The following is a 22,970-nucleotide window of genomic DNA, read 5'->3' as shown; positions in this document are numbered from 1 at the left end:
GCATTAGTCCGTTTCAGTCAACATTTATTGTTAATGTTCTCCCTCTGCTCAATGTACACAATGATTGGGGTGACACTCAGGATGAAGTAGAATTCTTTGAGAAAAAAAAATACATGATAAGGAAGAAAAAGAAATGCCTTGTCCATAAAGTCCTGCTGGAATAGTGATCCAACCCCTTTATAAATTTGGAACATATTATTAGACAAAACCACACAGAATCTTTACTGTAGAATCACAAAATTGGGGTTGGAAAGCATCTCTTGAGTCATACATCTTCCTCCTTCCCCATGTTAATTTCCTCAGGATTTCATTTACCCTCTGATATGTAGAAACACTCAAATAGCTTTAATGATGTTGAGTCAACTATTCATCAGAACCCCAGTGAGTTCCACTACTGAACTGCTCAATTTAATAGTTCCTTCCATTTAACCTCAGTACTTGACTATGGCTTTAGATATATCTTTTAAATTCTAAAAATCTTTGCAAGGCACTATGTTGTATTCTTTATTTCTGTATTTTACATATCTGAATTTATTTGTCACCTTCATCTGGTGAGATGATCACCCAGTCTTTCTTGGGTTGTTGTTATCACTATTACATTTGTTGCTTAGTTTCTGATTTAAAAAAAAAAAGATTTTTAAAATCCTTTCAGCTCTTCAGATTTCAGCATTGGAATAATTATCAGTTTCTTACATTAAAACATGTTTTATAGCCACAGGCAACCAGATTAAGTCATAATGGCTAGTGGGCCGTTTCTACTTCTAGGAGGACAGATGCCACAACATTCCTTGAGTTCATACTTCTCCCTCAGATGTAGTACTCATGACTATTTGCTATGAGCAAATTGAAAATGTCTTTTAAATAAGATGAATCACTGTTGTATTTATGGGAATTATTTTGCCTTGCAAACAATACACTTGTTGTGGACTTTAAACTTGTCTCATTTTTCTACTCTTCTGTACCCATCCAATTTCTTTTGCTCTGATTAGCTGAGTGTGTTCATGTTTTATTCTAAGTCATATCCAAGTAGTGAATTTCAAATAGAATGTATCAAGTGGAAAAAAAATTATTCTGCCCTAGCATGAAACTTTGAACATAAGTAAAGTTCAGGCTGGTGTATACAAAGAATATACAACCAATAAAGTGCTTCTCTAGCCCAGCTCTATTTAGACACCGTAAATACCCAAGCAAGAATATAGCTGATAAATATCAGAGAGCAGAATGGGAATGACAGCTGATACCAGAGCTGGAAAAAGGCAGAATCAAGTAAGGTGAACTTCTAGATAGTACTAAAACTCTTAGCAAATATACTATTGCCAATTTAATGCAATTTTCTTTTCTTCATTAGTAATACTAGTTCAATGTATTTGGGAATCTTCTATTTTTTCTCTTGGGAATACATTATAGATTTTCTAATGGAAAGAGAAGAGAAAGTAGCCCTTGCTCTATGGAAATAATCTTAGTTAAAAAGGCACCAGACACCTGTATTAGAAACAATACTACTTAGAAGGATGGAATCCAGCACTGGTTATTGAAAATATTATATGGGATTTCAAAATCCCCTTTGATGATTTAGGAAATGAATCTAAAATATTCAAATAGAAAGAAGTAAGTCAGAGCCTAAAGAAGATCTACCCTTCTTGATACTGTGGATAGTAGAACAGAGGAAGCCTGACTCAGGATCCCTCTTCATCCATGTTGTCATGGAGCCATCCCCTTACCTTGGTAGCTAAGGAGTGGGCTGCTCCTGCTTCCAAGAGGACTGATGCCACATCTACCTGGCCTTCCCTGGCAGAGATGTGCAATGGCGTGTACCCATTTGTCGTGGCTGCATCTGGATGAGCCATATGTTGTAGAAGCAGCTGGACAATTTCTGTCTTACCCAGGCGAGAGGCAATGTGCAAAGGTGTCTGTTCCTCCTACAACTCAAGTCAAGTCAAAAATTAGTGCCAGAACAAGCCAGACTTCACTGATAACACATTTCACTCAGATGTTTCCTGACGTCTTCTTGGAATCTCTAGGAACCCCTACCCAAAAAGGAAATTATTACTACTCTGACCACGATTTATTTTATATTTTGTTATGGAGGTGACCTGTTTGGTCACAAAAATCTTTCTTAGATTTTCTTAGTAGTATGTACTTCCATGAACTTAGTCATTGTTTCCTGGGCACACCAATATGTTACTCAACTCATTAAGGCTTCAGCCCTCACTTATGCTTAAATATAAACCAACTTGTGGTTCTGAATAAGAAAGAAATCTAGTCCAGAAGTACTAAGACCTAGATTCTCATCCAAAAGCTTTCACTAAGAGACAGTATTTATTCTGGGAACTATATCAAGAGAGAAAGAATGAGGGATGCTGGGAAAACTGTTCTTACTCCACTCAAACAAGCCGAGGATAGAAATACTGGTCATTTTCTTCAAGGAGAGACTTCAGATAAGATATTACGATCTGATTTTTTTTTAATGTTCCAGGAAACATTACAGATGGTTCTGGGACTTACATCCAGGATTTCAGGATGAAATGGAACTCCGGCAAGAAGCAAAGGGGGTTAAGTATTTGCCAAGTGCTTTTCATTTAGAAACACAGAGAGGACATAGCTGGTATAAGAAATAGGGAGGATATGTTGGAAGAGGCTCAAGAAATCACCTGACTCTAATGTGTAGTCAGAAAATATTTTCATTTCAGTGTTAAGAGAACTAGGCCAAACCATTCTTTTATAAAAAGAAAATTGAGCATAACCTTAGTGATGAAAAGAAGGTATGTCTTTACAATGTGTTCAAGGGCATGTCATAATCAAAGTGAGGAAGGAAAAGCTGGGTCAGCTTTCTAAGCTAAGAATGAATGGAAAAAGGATATAATAGAGTGGGGAAGAGCTGTTCAAATAAATGTAGTATCTTAAAGTATAAGAAAGAAAGTATTCAGAGGGAGCCACAGAAGGAGATGGAATAGCATTATATGAATTTCAGGGTGGTGAGAAGTAAGTAATAAATAACAATAACACAAGTGTTTTAGTAATAGAATTGGAATCTTTTTTAAAAATGCAATTTATAACCTTCCTTCATGTACAGTGCATACTTAATCCTATTCTTACAAAAGACCCGAAAGGAAGGCATAAGATGTATTATTAGACCATTTTCTGGAAAGCGGAGGTTAAGGCGAATTAAAGTGGTTCTCCAGGATTGTTCGAGGTCACCAGGCTATTAAAACAGGACTTGAATTCAGGCATTGGATTCCAAAGACATTCATTGGCCTATACATCCTACAGAAATAGACACAGTAAGTTGGCCACTGAGAAAACTAACAGAATGAGGTGACTCTCAATAGGAAAGGAGACTGACAACACTTCAGAAGATACAACTGTTCTCTGAAACACAGCAGAGAAGAAAATAGACAAATGGGGGAAATTAAATTACAAAGATAAATAGAGAACAAAACAACAGTAAAAGAACTGAAGAACCTAAGAATAGCTATCATGAACATCTGTCACTTCTGGGTTTCCCTTCTTGCACATCTACCCAGCACAATTTGATAGAGGCAGGTATTGCAAGTGACATAATCTAAAAGATGTTCTTGATGAGTGAGCGGGAGACCTGGGGCAATGAAGACACCTTCATCCAGAGCCGGTAGCAGCCAACTATTCGGTTAAATTATCAACTCTTGTCCCTTGGTTCTCAGACCCCAGAGCATTTAGGTACTTGATTTTGTTTGTTTGTTTTTGTTTTTAATTTTTTTAAGAAATAAACTGCCTTGCCTACTTTCTTCAACTTTTGGTACAGTCCTATCTGAAAGCAAAAAAGGGAAGAACAAACAAGTTTGGTTAGAAAGTCTTTCCACTGGTAACTAGAGATATAAGACCTTTTAAGGTTTGGGTAATTATTTCCCTGTTGAACTGCAAAAGTTGAATTTGCTGCTCCAGACTAAAGTTAATTCAAGCCAAGGCAAAGAATTGGGAAAGCGCAGAAAATAATATTCATGGAAAGGGCTTTAAAAAGGGAGGGTTACCTTGATCCTCTAGGCCTCTTCCATATATAAGGGGTAATAATTCCCTCATCACAAAGTGTCATTGACTGTGATACAGCCTGGACCAGGAAGAGATGAGCTCTGCCTTACTCCCACAAGCTATAGTCTTCCAAAATTAGGAAGACCTGCTGAGCCCCAACTCCTTTACCAAAAGACAGAAATAGCAATGGCTTAGACAAGGTTCAAAGATTTGATCAAATTTCTGCCATTAATTCCTAGCTAACACGATTCTCAGGAACCAAATCGACTGGCAGCTAACTCAAGTTTTAAGGTGAATTAAGTTTCAAGTGAGTTTAAGCCTCGGGGCCCTGTGATTGCTCTATCCCTAAACCAAATGCCAGCCCTCCATAGTGTGCCAACAGAACATAGGCACCTCAAGTAAGAGAGCTCCCCAATGGGAGGGCCCCAGTGGTCCTCTCAGTCATATCCATGGAGGATACTGGACAAGGAAGGACCTTTGTGAGGGCAGGGTCCGGGGGCAAGCACACTGACTGACCAATGAACTTATGCCCTGCAGTCCCTGGTCTCTTAGTCTGTCCAGCAAAATCGCCTTATGCTCTTGACTTACAAGAGGATGCAGCTCGCACTTTTTAAATGAGAGGCATTGGTGTGGTAAATTATTTTTCTTTCATTATGTAGTGGGAGTAGCGCCATGATTATATAACCATGAGATATTATTTCTAAACCTGATTAAGAAGAATACAGACTACCCAGAGATCTTGCCCTTGGAGTTCAGCATAGTAACTGAGTATAATTGCTGACCATCTCCCCTTTGGGAGGGAGTGAATGATAGAGCAATGTATTAGGTTAAGAGAGAGAGTTTCAGAAGTGCATGCATGTAGGTATGCATGCTGGGAAACCAAGAGGTAAAACAGAACTGATAGATTTTCATTTTTCTGTTCAAGAACCCCTACACCCTTTTTCTGGGAAGAGCCCTCCCTCCTTTGGGGAAAGAAGGCATCCCCCACTCCATGTGGCTCTGGAGGGTCTGCTACTCATCTCACTCCACTTCATGGATGCACCACATGAACGGGCATGGATCCCAGGCTTAGTACTATATTCTGGCCATAGTGATCAGCCCAGGTGGGAAATGTGACTAATTAGAATCCTGTTGTTTGTTTAGATAGGAGAGATAAGGTCTCTCTTTATAGACAAAAAGGAGATAATTACGTCAGCAGAAAAAAGCTAGGAGAAAGATCCAGAATCAAGGAAGAACCCTTTTCTTACTCTTTCTAACTCTATGACCTCAGGAAAGACAGCACAATTTTGGATTTCAGGACCCTAAGCCACCCTACAACACATGGTTGCTCTGTGTGTTAAATAAGGTAATTCGTGTTAAAATGCTTTGTGAAGTATAGACCACTGTACAAATGTTAACATTTGTTAACATCAAAGATTTCCAGGCAAACCTAAAGGGCTAAAAAAAGTAGAAACTCATGGTTAAATTACAACTTAAAATAGAACATGTGAAAAGGAAAACCTTAGCTTCTTGCTGCTCAGTATAATCCTGGGATCGGGAACATGCCCATCGCCTGTGAGTTTGTTAGAAATGCAGATTTGGGGGGCGCCTGGGTGGCTCAGTCGTTAAGCGTCTGCCTTCAGCTCAGGCCATGATCCCAGGGTCCTGGGATCGAGCCCTACATCGGGCTCCCTGCTCAGCGGGAAGCCTGCTTCTCCCTCTCCCACTCCCCCTGCTTGTGTCCCTCTCTCACTCTGTATCTCTCTGTCAAATAAATAAAAAAAAATCTTTTAAATAAAAAAAATGCAGATTTGGGGCCTCACCCCAACCTACTGAGTTCATTCTGCATTTTAAAAAGATCCCCAGGTGATGTCATACATAATGACCTTTCAGTAGCAGGGCTCTATCAGGATGTGGTAGTTTCTCCTGTCTGCAACCAGAAGGATGCTATAGGGAAGGAATTTTAGTTGCAACTTAGGATAGGTGGTAGAGTTGAAAAAACAAAGGATCATGACATTTGATATTTAAACAAGGAGGAATAAAAAAATTAAAGATTTTATTTACATATGTAGACCATGACACTAAACGTAGTTGTGAAAGGAAGTAAAATGATAGAATTGGGGGCACCTGGGTGGCTCAGTCAGTTAAGCGTCCAACTCTTGATTTTGGTTCAGGTCATGATCTCAGGGTCGTGGGAGTGAGCCCCACATGGAGCGTGCTTAAGATTCTCTCTCTCCTTCTCCCTCTGCCCCTCGCCACTCCCACGAACTCTCTCTTAAAAAACAACAAAAAAACAAACAACAACAACAAAAAAACACCAGAACAATAGAATTGATGGAATTTGTATGTAAAAATTTTTAAAAAATGAATAAATGTTACAATATTTCAAAGTAAAGAATCTTTAGCTAGTGGTTTGGAGGAAGGGGTTTCAGATGGTATCCAGAAAAGCATAAGGCAATAATAACAGGCTAAATTGATAACATAAAAAAATTGACAAAGACACATGAAAATAAGCAAATTTCTGTTAAAAATAAATTAAAATTTGAATATAGACAAATATTAAACGGTTTTATTTTGAAAGATAAACAGGAAACCCTTTTGTCATTAAATATAAATTACAAACATTTACCAGAAATATTATCACAATTTCTGATAAAAATACTGAAGTTCATGATACTCAGAGTACATTGATTGACCATAATTTTTTTTAAATAGCTGAATGCCAGGTAACCTGGAAAGGAAATGAGAATAGGCAGAGCACAGAAGTTTTTTTAGGGCAGTAAAACTAGTCTGCATGATAAGGATGGATACATGTCATTATACATTTGTCCAAACCGGTAGAATGTGAAACATCAAGAGTAAACCCTAATGTACACTATGGATTGGGGGATTGTGATGTGTCAATGTGTGCTCATCAATTCTAACACGTGTACCACTCTAGTGGGGAAAGCTGATAACGTGGGAGCCTATGCACGTGTGGGATCAGGGCGTATATGGGAAGCCTCTGTAACTTCCTTGCAATTTGCTATGAACCTAAAACTGCTCTTAAAAAATAGTCGTGGGGTGGGGGAGAAACAAGAAAAATGCCAAGGCTGGGAAGAATACAGTTTGAACAACAAAAGCTCTAAATACATAAGAAAATAAAATATCGATGATGATTACCAAAGAACATTAATTACACTACTCACACAATGGATAAAAAGGCAGATAAAATCCAAAAGGAAAAGGCTAATATCAAGGCTGCCCATGTTTCACCGGATTTTTCATGAAAATCTGTGGAAAAAATGCTATTAAACTCATAGAGTCAGAGAATGTTAAGAAAGTCTGGAAAGGAGTTTCAAGGTTTCTAAGTCCAACCTTTATATTTTAATGATAAAGACCCAGAAGTGCAATGACTTGCCTGAAATGACAATGTGTAGGACTCTAGGCAGATGCTTTCATTCCAATATAATACCATTTCCAAAAGGGAGTCATGATGGCACAATTCAAGCTGAAGTGAGTTCTAGCCCAGGTACATCAAGTATTGAAGGAGAAAAAGTCTTCAAATATTCTACGAGAATCCCAAAGATGCTAATACAAAAGGTAATGGAATGATGTGGAAAAGGCAATTGAAGATATAGTATATTGATAAAAATTACTAGTATATTCAGTGTAGAGGAAGAAGGTGAAAAAAGCAATTGGAAAGTGAATTTAAAAAAAAAGGAAGGAAAAATCAACCTGTAAAGGGATTAGAAGCCAATCAGGAACAAGAGAATCTGATCAAGTAATCTCCAGGGCCAAAATTTTATTTTGGAATAGCGGAAGAGCAGAATGTCTAACTGCGTAAAATCAGAGTAAGAAGAAAAGTAGAACTCATTACAGAAAGGAAGAAAATAAAACAGATAAAGGTACAACATTAAAACTTTGAGTGTAATTTGTTTTTAAGTAACTAGTAAGTAATGTCTGCAAATTTGATTGGCCTTATGGTATGAAATCAATTTTAATATTCATAGTATCTCTATAATATAGGTCATTTTTTAAAAATTCATGAAAAGAAAAATACATGTAAAAATGTTTTCATAGGTTAAAAAATTACTAGGTTATTCAATGCCACATTTCTTAGATACTAAATTATATATTTTTTTCAAATGTCAATGTTTCTGAAATTGGGGTGCATTTTATTGTGTATATTTACTATACCATTTCCTTTTCTGCCTGAAAAACTACTGAATTGATGCTTCTACTTACAGTCCATGGCATTTCTAAATCCGGGAAATGAAGAATAGCATTCTCTCTTAAAGATGGAACTCATGCGCACAATAGGAGAGAACCCCGAGCACCCATACCTACCCTGGCTCTGGCGTCGACAAGGGCACCATTTCTCAGTAGGCATCGGACCACTTCGACCTGCCCTGCCCGGGCTGCCATGTGCAATGCAGTCTCCCCACGCTGCCAAGAAACAAAACTCATTGAGTCATAAGGAAACCCACTGCTCTGTATGGTAAAGGATAAAAATGTGCCTTTTTGTGAAATTCAGCAATCAATCCAAAGGTTTAGGAAATCTATGAAAAGGCATGATTATTTCATAATTATTTAGTCTGGAAAAATACAGTTTTGTATCTTCTCCATCTTCATAAGGACAAAACACATGTTTATTTCATTTTTTTCAGTCTGTAAACTTACCCAAATATCCAGCATACCCTGAGGTTTAACCTCATAGTCAATCTGGCATAACTTAAACTGCTTTAGGTGATATGAAGTCTTCTTTTATCCTTCAAACCTATAATCTGTCATCATCACATTTGACTATGTGATAACAACTTGATCCCATTTTTAAGGAGAAACTCTAGATGCCGAAGATCAGGTCAACACAGTGCAAAAGAATCATGTCATTTGTACCATACATAAGTCATTTTTTTTCAGAATTCAAAGTTTACTTCTGAAATAAACTATTTCATATTGGATTTGTCTTTGTGTTATAAGGCTAGACAATGACCGTTTACATAAGAAATTTGATCTGCCCAGGATGTCCCCCTATTATTAATGATCATATTCAATTATAGACAGTTATTTGAGAGAACTACCAAGAGATGAGTAAAGCATCTGTTAACAGTGTCATGTGTTGAGGTGGGCAGCCCTGGGCATCAGGTCATTCCACAAGTATCTTCGTGCCACATCAAGATACGGCACACTGATCAGGAAATGGTAGCTTAAGCTGTAGCATGAAGGATGGTGGTTAGATGAAAGAAATTTTGTCATTGAGAAGCCTGTTAATTACTGCCTGTAAGAGAGAAGGTTTTTGGTTTTGTTTTAATCAACGTATTTTAAAACCCCATGTAGTTCTGAAGAAGGCAGGGGTTCATACTTCCAAGCAATTTTACAGTTATAAAAAAGAAAAAAACAAGACACTGGAACAGAAATGATTACTTCTAGTCACCACAACTATTCTAGAAAATAAAGCTTATTTCAACCAAGTAAAGTAAACCATTCCAAATCAGCTAAATTGATCTTGAAGTCAGTTGTGGTAATTGGATACTTCTGACTAATTCCAGTAAATAATTTCTTCTGATTCCTTGCACAACTTAAGTTTGGTACATAGCTCACAGGTAATTTTTTTCCTAGTATCTGAGACTCATTCTTTATGAAGTTATGAAAAATTCATTTCAAATGATTTGATTTTGAAAGCATTAAACTGGACGTCTAATATTGTTTTCTTTTTTGTTGATAATTAATTCATTTATCTTCTAATGGCCTTCTTTAATGATGACATGTTTTGACTTTTGCAAAGTAAATGTATCTGGAGTGTGTTGGCTTATAAAAATCACATTATTGGAGTAGCAATATTTGTCTTCAACCTTTGGGTGTATGGCAAGATTTTTCCTCTTTGGACAACCATGATTTCTAACTTGTTTTCTGTATCACTTAAAACCTGTCTAGTCTAAACAGATGAAGTTAAGGTCGAACTATTTGACAACAGCAAAAAGCCCTCAAATCCTTACGCTAAGTCTTATAAAAGTATAGCAATTTTACTAAATTTTACTAATTACTAATAAAGACAAAAATAAATTTCTTTATAAGAAGTTAAGTCAAAGAGGCATCCTGAGTACCTAGTTAATGATAGGTTCATTATGTTTAGTTTACAAGCCAAACTTTATCAATAAGGGGTTTTTACAATGTAAAATGTTTCCAATACTAGTCTTAATATTTCCAATATCCTTATTATATACTTGGAATGATTTATTTTTATGCTATTTATACATTTGAAATCAATGAGTTAGTTATAAAACCTAATCTAAAGTATTAAACATTATAGCCAAAGAAAAGTTAGATATATTTGTATACACACATACATCTCTCCGATTTAAAGCAATGGTCTTGTTCAATCTTATTTAATGACTCTGGGGTAATTGATTTTTATTGTAAATTGTCCTTACCCTTTTGTATTTATATTACCCTTGTTTATATATAATTATAAATAAAAAATGAAAGATATATTATAATGATATAAAATATATATAAAGATATTTCAGTAACTTCCATTTCTTGATTGTTGGGCACCTTATCTTACTCAACAGCCTTGTTTTCTTTATCTTAAGCTCATTCACTTAAGTATTGGGGGAAATTTTAAACATGATATGAAGTGTGAACTTAGCCGTGAGTCCAATGATTTTTATATGAGAAAACTTGGTAATACCTCACATTGTACTCTAGACAGCCCCGAAAGTGCTTAGTTTTCTACTCCCATGGTTGTCAATGAATACTTTGGATTATGGATGTATTACAACTGGTAGTTCAGCTTTCTAGGTTTTAGAGTGCATTTGTGAGCTTTCCGGAAAGGAAGCTTTGCAGTAATAATATCTGCACATGATTGAGTTATTGGTACATCTCACACTTGGAGTGAATTTTGAGACAAAAACAAGACTGGCAAGAGAATGGGTATGCACACATCCAAAGCAGTTACTAAATTTCATGCCCCTCTTCTCAGTTGTTAAAACTGATTTTGCCGACAGCTACATTGACTTCCACTTTGGCTGCATCAGTTGGAAAGCATCAAAGCACAACAGACAGCATTGCATTCAAAAATGCAACATGATTTCAGGCAACACACAAAGGCTCCAAAGGTGGGGTACTTTGGGGTCAGGAAATGACCAACTCTGACACAGCAAGCAGGCAATAAGTGTTCACACAGTTTCTTAATCAACCTGCACAGAGTTTTGGATCCAGTGGCTATATCCTCATGTCCTGAGAATGTACAAGTTCATAGGCATCCCACTGCTAGAGATAAATTAAATTCCTCTAAATGTAGGGTTGCCAGATTTAGCAAACAAAAATATGGGATGACCAGTTAAATTTTAATTCCAGACAAACAATGAATAATTATTTTAGTATAAATATGTCTCAACTATTGCATAAGACATACTTATACAAAAAAAAAATTGTCATTTATCTGAAATTCAGATTTAACTGGGAGTCCTGTATTTTATCTGGCAACCCTATCTATCTACATGGTATCTGCTCCCTGAAGGACATATAATACAAAAATAAAAATGAACAAACAAAAAACAATGAGGAAATATCTTGAGGAGAGGATTACATTAGCAAGTGCCTCTCAAGTATTTGTTTTGAGGGGACTGAAGAGAAAAAATGTGTAATAGACAAATGAGAAGATAAAACAAAGTGAACTTTATAATGAGTGGTAGGTAGAAGTTAAGTTTGATAAAGCAATTATGAAATTCGGGAGTCTTTACGAACCTAGAAGATGTAAACATTTTTATTGTTTTAATTGATATTTTATTTATTTTAATTTTAAAATCTACAGGTAGCCTATATTGCATTTTCTTTTGCAGAAGGGGGAGCATATGAATATGGAGTAAATCCATAACCATCAAATGATTTGGAATTGGCCAGTTAAAAGCCAAGTTAAGAGTGGCCACAGAATCACGCAACCATTTCATGTGGATTTTCTTTAATGATTGTACCAAATTCTCCCCTCAAAAATATTAACCTAGGGGATTTCAATAAAGTATCAGATAGAGTATTCTTGTATATGTTACTATTATAATATGATAACATAATTTAACACAGTATCACCATTGCACCTTGATCCTGAAGGCAATGAAATACAAATAAGGAAAATACAGTATAGTGGGAAAGTATACAGAGTACTTTTCTTGAAAGTTACTAGTTCATACAGCTATCAATTTAAAAAAGAGAGGTGGTCATCATCTCTGCACAGAAAAAGGGTGATGTTGATTTCTTTTAAAGTTCTAAGAAGTGACTAAAAGTTCAACTCAAACCGGCATGTTTTGAAATTACTCTTATCCTTAATGGAGTAATTAAAGATTAATGTATAATAATATTACTTTAGGATCCATAAGCTATAATTAGGGAAACAAACAGAATATATTTCAATTATTTAATGGTTTTATGCTCCAATTGTGAATTATATAGAGTATTAAATAATACTTAAACCAGATAAATTAATTTCACATGATTTTGTCCATGTATCAGAAACTTTAGCACAGAAACAATGTGTAAAATGCAAAGAAATGAGAATGTGAGAGGGAATACAAATGAAAAGGGACATTGAACATTCTGTTTCACAACTTAAATGGAATGATACACCAAAATTTAACAACAATAGTCAATCACTTGCTTTTGAAAATATGACTCAATAATAAGCACTGATGTTTATTTGGGGAGAGTTATTTCTATTGCATACTTAAAAAAAAATCTCAATATTCCAGTGGTCCCTGTTGAGCTTCAAATACATGACCATACCTTGTGCACAGTAAGGAGAAAATTTGCATTAAATGATCAAAGTTTAAGGGAACAGACTCCAAGAAAATGAAAGAAATAATAAGGAAGTTGGAAGTAAAAATCCTAATTTAAATTAGGTAGAAGAATTCTGGGATATCCAGTAGTTACTGGCAGAATAAAAGTTGTCTGGAGACTAACATTCATTTTAAGATATAGGAAAAAGTTTCAATGGTATAATTATTTCAGGTAAGAGAGGACTCCGTCCACTCTAGCCAACAAAATCAAATCAAAATGAAAAATCAAGGTTAGAAAATGAAAAATCCATGTAATTGAAGGAGACAGAATTTGGTATCAAATAGAAATCCCTCCTATGGGTCTATCTCTGGTTAACCATTTCCTATGATTGATGGTGGTACTGACTTGACATGTTAATCAAAATTACCGGGAATAGAATTCACTCAAGCAACTGGAATGAGTCCTTTGGATTTTATTCCAACCAATCCTTCATTCAAAATGTATCTTGTTTTCATAAATGTATTTCAGATGCATGTTTAATCCATCTGCACCAGGGAGCTGAAACAGCTTCCCCAACTCCCATTTTGTTTTCCTAACCCATTTCTTCTCAGTGAAGTTCTGGTGAGTACTTCAGTAACCTGGGATCATGGAGGCTCTGCTCAAAGCTCAGCCGCTCGCTTTGATGACATACACACAAACATCCCTACCAACAGCCATACTCTCTCTTCCTCTCGCTCTTTCTCCCTGTGGTTATTCTGACCCAAGCCATACTCACAATGTTAGTGACATCTGGAGAGGCTCCGTTCTGCAGCAGAAGGAGGACAATGTTCAAGTGGCCCATGAAGGCAGCCACATGTATTGGTGTGAGGCCAGACTGCGAAACAAAGCAACAGCAGTTTTACTCCTCTGCACCGGTGGGGGCCATGGGGACTTCTTCAGATAAATAAGACTTGAGTGAAGAGGACAGAGGATGGGCGACAGGAAGGGGAAGAAGGAGTAAGAGAAGGAATGTTTCGTGACAAGCTGAAACATTGTTCTACCTCTGTGATAGCTTGGATTGAAGCCCCATATTTCACCAGCAGTTCCATGACTTTGATGCGGTTTTTCTTGCAGGCAATGTGCAGTGGAGTAAAACCATTCTGTGCAAAAGACAATCAAGTTAGTTGAAAACATGCAGAAACGATCCTCACACAACTCCATGCGGGCACATTGCAGGCAATAATGTTACATCGTCACGTAATGTTAACCATTTCTTCTGATGTTGTAGGTGATGGGATTTGGAAAGAAAAGTGGGGGTGTGTTCCTGTAGGCACTGAACTTGGCTGCTATGTGGTGGGCTGGTATATAATTCTTTTTGTGTGGTTATTGAGAAAAATAGAAGTAAAGAAAACTCCATGGGCCTGCTCTGCAAAGAAGGAAAACTAGAGGGACAATGATAGTTTAGAAGTTCTAAGGTGTTTTCAAGTATACTGATGGGTTGGGTTATGAAATGGCTTGAAGGTGCATGGAAGATAAGCATGTATGTATCTGATGAAAGGCCATTTCTTAAAGCCTACAAACTGCTGGTCTGTTTTACTTCAACACCTTACAGGCATGACTGTCTCTACAATAAATGTTTCAGCTTTGCTACCATTTGCTTCAGGGAGGGGGTGTTGCAAATTAGCAGAAATCATTATTTACATTAATAATTTTTCATATTCAGAAGTTATATATCTTCCATTAAGAACTTTTTGTAAGGAATTGTTGTATATTACCAGAAATCACTATGCTAATAATATTTGACATCCAGAAGTTACATTTCTTATGTTAAAAAGTTTTTATAACAAATGCCAATCAGATACATTTTATTTTATAAAAACGTGATTATTGGGGCGCCTGGGTGGCTCAGTCGTTAAGCGTCTGCCTCGGCTCAGGTCATGATCCCAGGGTCCTGGGATCGAGCCCCGCATTGGGCTCCCTCCTCTGCGGGAAGCCTGCTTCTCCCTCTCCCTCTCCCCCTGCTTGTGTTCCTTCTCTCGCTGTGTCTCTCTCTGTCAAATAAATAAATAAAATCTTAAAAAAAAAAAAAAACATGATTATTAAGTTCCTGAATATTTTCAGGAGAATTTCTGGAATAACTGGAAGAGGATATCTCTCAGAGGCAAAGGAATGTGGAGAAGTCTCTAAGACATTTTTTAACTTTCCAAACTAGGCAATGTGTAGGAATTGGGGACAATTACATAAAAATTTGTTAACATGCTTAATCCTTATGTGTAAGTATTAAATTTTTATTCGAACAATGATCCCTACATATAGAATAGTTATACCTGTTCTGCCAGTTAGTTATTTTGCTTGTCCCAGTGGGGACTGATCATCAGTCAATATTTTTCTGTACTTCACAGTTCTCACGAAAGCATATTGTCTTAACCTAATGACTTACTACTCTTTACAATGTTTGTTAAGTCATTTCCTGTTTATGAGCTATGTAGTAAGCCAGACAAAAATGTATAGCACTCAAATGATTTTTAATTATGAGATTGTAATGTTTTATAAGCTTATTGACCACTACCCTATTGAAAATGAGTATTTTCCTCCTTATGAGAAAGTAAGTATCCTCTCATAATTACATATAACCCTAAAAGTATATTTGCTTCCTGGGCAATAAGGAATAAATGGATTTCAATGGAAGATTTTCTAATAAAACTAAGATTTATTATTTAATAATTCTTATGGCATTCTCTCATTTTAAATATTGTCTGAAGACTAATTTAAAGCAGCATTAACCATGTAAATGTATAGAATAAAACAATTGCTTTTAGTTTGAGAATTAGGAAACAAGAGCATAAATTAGTACATGCCTAATACTTCTGATGATTATTGTTAGAATGTAAGTGAAGCAAGGAAGATTTGTTCAATATTAGACCTTGGGAAATACAGAGGCTGCTCTAGGGACAGCCTCATGTAGATTTCTCTTGAGCAATTCCTGGAATAATTTATATAAAATGCTTCCCGGACCAGTAAAATGCTAAGCATCACTTTTACATTAGACTGTGTTTAGGGAATCAGGTCAATAAAGACATTCTCTAAGTGAACTCTATACAGGCTTACATTTTACTGTATCTTACATGGTCAAATCTGTTCACTACTTTAAAACCTTTTTTTTTCCTCCCAAATAGAGATTAATGACATTCAACTTGTTCACACTTTTATTCTGACTCTATCTAGAGGTGTTTAGAATTTATTTTCTGATTTCCTATTCTCAACTTCTATTTGCCATTTAAAATTGCTTATCACTCCAGAGGTTTCATATCTGTCTGCAGCTCGCGAGTTGTGGAAATGTTGCCTTGGTGTTTTCCTCAATCTGTCCTTGCTCACCATCACTTAATAGCAAACTGTGAAGGCATGAAGTAGGCAGGCTACTTGTGGGAGGTAACGAACTCAGATAATTAACTACAGATCTGTAACCATGCTTTGCTGGTGGCCATTGGTCAGTCACTGTGGTATACTCGTCTCGGTCTGTATGCTGTTAATGTGGACTAGGCCAGGTTTACCAGGGCTCTGGCGTTTGGATTGGCTCTCTTGTCCAGAAGGAGTTTGGTCACGCGGTAGTGGCCACAGTGTGCAGCAACGTGGAGGGCTGTCAGGTAATCTAGGGTGACATCATCAACGGGCGCCTTGTGCTGTAACAGGTGCTTCACACATTCCACGTGGTCCCCCTGTGCAGCCATATGAAGTGGAGACAGCCCATTCTGCACATCAAAACAAAACGAAACCAAGTCCACGTTTCAGCCATGACTTCCAGGTTGTAAAACACAGCAAAGTCAACTCTTGATCACCTGGCACAGTTGGTAGCAGAGGAAAAAATAATCCCCATTTGACATCTACATGTACAGTGGATTATGTGGGGTGCCGAGGGAAGCTGAGAGACCATTTAATTTCACGATTATGCTATTCTTAGGCAAAAACACAAATTAATATACCTTTTGTGAATAAATACACAGTATTGTGTGACAATTCAGATAGATCTCACAATTACTAAGGCAATATTAGACATATAAAACAAGTGATAGCCGAGGCTTAAATTATTTGTATTCAATTCCATTCAATTAGTCTCTCTGCAAAAGTTTCTTTACTTCTAAATGGAGGAGGGTGAAGATGAAGGAGGAGCAAGTGGGTGCATGAGGGAAAGAAAGATATTTTGATGACCTCTTAGATCCATGCCGCTCTAAAATTCTATGCTGCCTTTTTCCTATCATGAGACATGAATTGGACTTGGAGAAAGCAGTCAGGTAAGAGTTAGAAAAGTGTGAGGCAAATGTAGACTATGTATCCCAACTTTTAAACTTTGAGGATAATATAAATTTATCCTCAGCGATACTGCCCAAAACAGCTCTAGTCTTAATTCTTAGAGAAGGTCAATAGCAGGGACACAAGATGGTAGGGTTAGGGCCCTGGGTGGCTCAGTCATTAAGCTCAGGTCATGATCCCAGGGTCCTGGGATCAAGCCCCGCATCAGGCTCCTTGCTCAGCGGGAAGCCTGCTTCTCCCTTTCCCATTCCCCCTACTTGTGTTCCCTCTCTCACTATCTCTCTCTCTGTCAAATGAATAAATAAAAATCTTTAAAAATTAAAAAAAAAAAACAAGATGGCTGGGTAATTCACTGAGGATTTTCAGTCTAGGTAAGACTCTTATTTTTTAAAGTTAAATAATTAAGCTTATAAGAAAAAAATATGTAAAATTAGGGAAGAAACTAAATTAGAAAACATTTGCCCATTAAAATGAGTGGAATATGGTCTTTTCTTAATAATCCATGCAAATAATGCAAATACAGTCACTAGGAAGTAATTGTTGACCAAGAATCCAGCTTGGCAGTCATTACATTCAAAGAGGCAAAAACTGTGTCTGGATAAAAAGAAAGAATCTGCCAACAGCCCAATATTTTCAACAAGGAGTGTGATTTCAACAATGAAGGACAGCTAAAATCAAACACAGCAAAATCTTATTTGTAGTGGTTTGTGGGTGGTAGAAGTATATGTGATTTTGAAATTATTAATACACTTTCTTGATTTTTGAAATACTCTTCACTCATAATTATTGCCTTTATATTTTCAAAAATTCACAAAATGAACTGAGAAAGAACAGCAGGTTGATAAGAAGGTATTTATGCATTGGGGGAAGATAGTGTAAGGGCAAAGTGTAGAAGAAATTCAGGCCTTGGCAATGTTTGGAGGGTTGCGTGGCATGTTTCTCTGATATTCTATCAAACTTTAATGTTGTTTGATCCACTTAAAAGTTATGTGGAAAATAAAATCTCCACCATTTAATTCTTTGTTACATTTTACAAATATCTGCTAAGCACCTACTCAAACCCTGATCAAGTACTAAGGATACAACAGGGAACACAACAGACAGGGAACCCCTGTCTTCACTGAGGGTCACATTTTGGGTAGTAGTCAGACAATTCAAAAAGAATAAGAATTAAAATAGATAGTATGTTAGAAGGCCACCCGTGTGAAAAAGAAAACTAAAGCATAGGATGGCCAAGGGAGTTTGTGTATATGAGTGCTTTATGGATAGGCTAGCCAGAAATGGCCTCACTGAGAAGGTGAGTTTTAATGAAAGACATGATGACAGTAAGAAAACAGGTCCTGCTGATCTGGGGGGAGAACATTTGAGGGTGAGGAAAAGCAAATACAACCATGTCATGTTGAGACCACACCCAGCATGACTGATGAAGAGTATGGAGGAGAATGAAGCTGAAGGTGAGTGAATAAGAGGGGTGAATAAGGAAGGGAACTCAGGTAACAGGGCTGCTAGTTTGAATAGAGTCTTTGACTTACACCCTGAGTGAGATGGGGGGCTTGTGGAAGGTATAGGACAACAGGATTACTCTGGTTTCTGTTGAGAATATACTGAACAGGGTTAAAAGAGAAAAAGGGGGGCCAATTAGAGTCTCTTGCAATCATCCAGGTAGGGTTGATGGTAATCAGGACCAGGATGGTGGTAATGAGACTGTTGAGAAGTTGCTGAATTATGAGATATTTTGAAGGAAGATGTGACAAGGTTTAGTGAGAGGCTGTGAAGGGAGAGAAGAGCCAAGGACTGCATGAGGTATTTGACCTGAGAAACTGAAAGAATGGGATGGCCATTATTTGAGATAAGACTACAAGGGGATTAGAAATAGGGGTGGGGAAAATATCAGCAGCTGAGTTTTGAACTTACTAAATTGGAGATGCACAGTAAACATCTATGCAGCAATGGTGAGTTGACATCTACAATATAGAATTCTGGAGCTACACAGTTGTGTGTCATCAATGTATAAGCAGTATTTAAAGACGAAACTGGATGAGATTTCTTAGTGAGTACAGATAAATACACAAAGAGTGAGCTCTGGGGGTTCTAACGTTCAGAGACCTGGGAGTGAAGAGGGAACAGGAAAGGAGACTGAGGAGAAGCGAAGTCAGAGGGATGTAATGTTCGAGAAGGCAAATAAGGAGAGGAAAGTGTTTTGAGAAGGGAGGAGCAAGCAACTGTGTCAGATGATAGCAATAGGAGAGAACGTAGACTATATGGGCTGAAACATGTAATTGGGTAGATAGGAAGATAGGAGTCTATAGAAATTCTCTCCTGATTGCTTCAATTTTTTCAGTGTTGTGGAAAGTGAAGACAAGGAAAAAAGTCTAAGAAGTCTAAAGAAAGAAAAAAAGTATAGAATAATAAGGTAGCAGGGAATGAGAATAAATACACTTGGGAAATATACTGATTGTCAGGCAGCATTAAAGGCCAACTTGAGGTTAGCAATCATGAATTTAAAGTGAGCCCAGGCAGTATGGTTGGGTGTTTTCAGCCACCACACTCAGCTGCAAGAACGTGAGTTGGATTTAATCAGGGTAAAATATAGCAAGTGAGTATGAGTATGTCAGGGAGTGGTATGAATAGCTCTGTTGGGCAGAGGCGAGGGCATAAGGTGAATAAGGGGTAATAAAACAATGGCTGATGGACTCAGGAGAATAAACACATTTCTGGAGTTGGGGTTCCAGAGAAAGGGGGCTGAAACATAGAAGCAGTGTTTGGAGAGGCAGAGGTTAGAACAGAAATTCCAGAGAGTTTACAGCTACCAAACTGAGAGGCCAACTAGAAAGATTATCTACTGCCCTAAGATCATTAAAGTCGTCATGAATTAGAAGAGGGGTTGTAGAGAAGAGCCATAGTTTGCCATTTTCAAAAAATGAGGTAGAGCGACAACTAGATAGATGAATATTTGCTTCAGGAAGGAATAATGGATGATACAAAACTGGGAGTTTTTGTGGAAGGGGAAGAATAGTCTGGCATTAGGTGCCCATTCCACTCACAGGTTAAAATGGTATCACCTCACCAACCTGGTTAGTTCATCTTTTCTGTGTTCTTTACCCTGAATATAGCTCTACTTTTTGTTATTATCTCCCTATCTATCTTACCCACTCAATTTCGACCTTCTTGAACAAATAGACTGTGTATCATTTATCTTGATAGTTCCTTAGTGATCAGAACCCTGCCTGGTGCATTGTAGCTACTTACTATGATAGCTTCGTCTAAATTTTTGTTTTATTGAGGATGAATGATTGAATAAAAGTGGATATAACCATGCAGCCACAGACATTTTATGGTAGATCCTTACATATACATGATATTTGATATTGTAAGAAAGCCAGTAAAAAAATTTCATCTAGGTAATCCATTGTCTTCATTAGTGACATGACAATTGTAGGTGAACTCTGTAGATAAGATTATTTTATAGTTTGTGGGAGAGCAAATCTGCCTACTCTCAATTTGATAGATGCTTTTTATTGGTTGTAACATGACTGGTGAAATTTTGTTATTTCCATTTAAATTTCAATCAGTTTACTCAACAAAACTTTCTACAGGGGCAGCTGGGTGGCTCAGTCAGTTAAGCGTCTGCCTTCGACTCAGGTCATGATCTCAGCGTTGAGCCCCACGTGGGGCTCGGCGGGAAGCCTGCTTCTCCCTCTCCCTCTGCTCCTCGTCCCCCCTCCCCCGTTCATGCTCATTCTCTCTCTCTCAAATAAATAAATAAATAAAATCTTTTAAAAAAAACTTTCTACAATTATCTCTGCATTACTCAGCCCAAAATGTCACATTTTAAAGATAAAACTCTACAACACGCACAGTATCAGTATGAGAATGAAAATAATACATACAATTTGAAGTCACCATTTCATGGCCTGTAGAGCACATCTTTAAAGATTAAGTTCATTCTACAAATATTTTAGATGTGTGGGCTGGTTTTTGCTCCAAATAGTTTCAAATAAATATTCTATTAAAATATTAAATTGAAAAAGATTTGCTGATGTTGGCTGTCTTATTTTTCTCAAGCTTACTCTAGTTACAGCATCAGTTGATACCAAACCTGCTTGGGGATGATAGGAGAGGTGGAATACAGAGAAAATGTAAGAAGTGTTCTTTGTCTAAATTTTTGTTGCATTGAGGATCTGAGGGTTGCTGCATATCCCATTAAACAGTTCTGTGCGATTATCGTTTATTTGTGTCCCCTGACATTTTTTGGCAACCCAAAGTACTGCTAGAAACTGGGGACCTGTACAGTAATAATACTTGTAAAATATATTTTATAATGAAAGCCTCCAACAAATCAGCTCCCAGTGGGGTTTTCAATGAGAGTTTTCTTCACGGTGGAGCATACTGATGACAGGAGAAATGCTAGATGTACTGAGCCACAGAGAACATTATGCTTGTTTAATGGTTCCTTGTAGATGGCCTATCCTAAATTGTGCTTTCCATATCACCTACTAATCCTAAATATAATCATCCAATACCACTGGTAAGTAATTCTTTTTACTAGTATTGCCTAAGAGATAAAGATTGGAGAGCTAAAAGACTATCTTGTATTGCTAATTGTGCTACTTTAAAAGACAACTTTATATGTATTTTACAGCATCTTAGAGAATCATAAAAGTGCAAACCTATAGAATGTAAGAAATATTCTCATTTATATATAATGCACTCATTTACATATAATAGAAATATATTCAAATGTCCACCTGTAGGAAGAGTAGCAGATAAAAACATAGGAAGAACCTGAAGGTATACAACCAATAAATCTTAACTTTAATTTTAAGTTTGTTAATTTTAAATAATTTTCAAACAGTTTGATATATATTCCTCATTTGTAGCACACAATTATTGAGGAACTAGAAAACGTTGGACTGATGCTTTGATTTCAAGAAGAATAGAGATTTTCAGAAGACTGGTTTCAAGAGTTCTTTAGATCCCGTCTTACCCCTAATAACCTACCTTAGTCCTTGCCAGCAAGGGAGCACCCCGTTCCAGCAGAAGCTCTACCACTTGGTCATGCCCACTTCTTGCAGCACAATGAAGGGGTGTCAACCCATCCTGCCAAAAGAATTAAAGAATGAAGCCGGAGTTAACAAAAAAAAAAAAAAAAAAAATCAAGATTGTCTTTTTTGCCACTTCAAAGAGGCTTCCTGAACTCATTCCTACTGCCTCAATAGATCAGTAATAGAATTGCTACCAGTTAAATGATAGAGGAGAGTGAGAGAAAAAACAAGACAGTGAGAGATCTAGACAGAGAGCAAGACAGAGAAAAAGAAAGATAGGGATGAAATGGAGAGGGAGAGGGCAAGAGAAATCGCATGTGCGGAAGTTCAGTGTAAAACAACATGCTGCTGGTCCTGTGTTTTCATATTCAGGAAGATGGAAAAGTGGAGTTTGTTGTAATTGTTGAACTTGAAAGCCCTACTTGCTTGGGACCACAACCCCGAGATTATATCATTAAACTGTTTTCATTTTGGTTGTCTTAATACAACTTTTACCCCCCACATTCTTCTTAATCTAATTTGTCCATCTTTGATCTCTTGAATTGTCACTATTTTTATAAATCCTCCTAAAACGCTCCCTGTTGCTCATAGACTTTTTTTTCACATTCTTCTAAAGGTTTTCACATATATTTTTCAATACAAACTACATAATTATTTCTCAGAGATAAAACTGGCTATTAACCATAATAGCATTAAAATGGCGTCAAACAAAATTATGGCCCAACTCTACGTTATGTTATTTATACAACTTTCTGACCTTGATACTCCTCAGGCAGTTTCTGATTCCAGAGCAATCCTCAAATTCCCTCTATCTTTTGGATTTTATTTCTCTTTAGGGTGGCATGGTCAGAAAGGAGAGTGGGTGGGTAATATCAGGCAAAATGTAACAATGGGCAAGAA

At 37.0% G+C, this 22,970-nt stretch overlaps 1 protein-coding gene across 28 annotated transcripts in view; it reads right to left on the bottom strand.

Moving 5' to 3' along the window:
* Nucleotides 1–22,970, bottom strand: part of ANK2 (ankyrin 2) — a 224,613-nt gene that overhangs the window by 104,065 nt on the left and 97,578 nt on the right. For 24 of the 28 annotated variants that reach the window (XM_045880577.3, XM_045880578.3, XM_045880549.3 and 21 more), the window contains 6 exons: nt 22,027–22,125; nt 16,269–16,466; nt 13,779–13,877; nt 13,514–13,612; nt 8,314–8,412; nt 1,722–1,919 (listed from right to left, as the gene is read on the bottom strand). In XM_045880577.3, coding sequence (XP_045736533.1) covers nt 1,722–1,919; nt 8,314–8,412; nt 13,514–13,612; nt 13,779–13,877; nt 16,269–16,466; nt 22,027–22,125 — 792 coding nt within the window. The remainder of the gene's footprint in view (nt 1–1,721; nt 1,920–8,313; nt 8,413–13,513; nt 13,613–13,778; nt 13,878–16,268; nt 16,467–22,026; nt 22,126–22,970) is intronic. The other 4 variants (XM_045880563.3, XM_045880569.3, XM_045880575.3 and 1 more) reach the window with 1 other exon arrangement.

Source organism: Mirounga angustirostris, unplaced genomic scaffold, assembly GCF_029215605.1.
Source record: "Mirounga angustirostris isolate CCGP_5_RB_7025 unplaced genomic scaffold, mMirAng1.0.hap1 SCAF_2, whole genome shotgun sequence".
NCBI lineage: Eukaryota > Metazoa > Chordata > Mammalia > Carnivora > Phocidae > Mirounga > Mirounga angustirostris.
The sequence above is the reverse complement of the archived record's forward strand: the minus strand, read 5'-3'. Positions and strand labels throughout refer to the sequence as shown.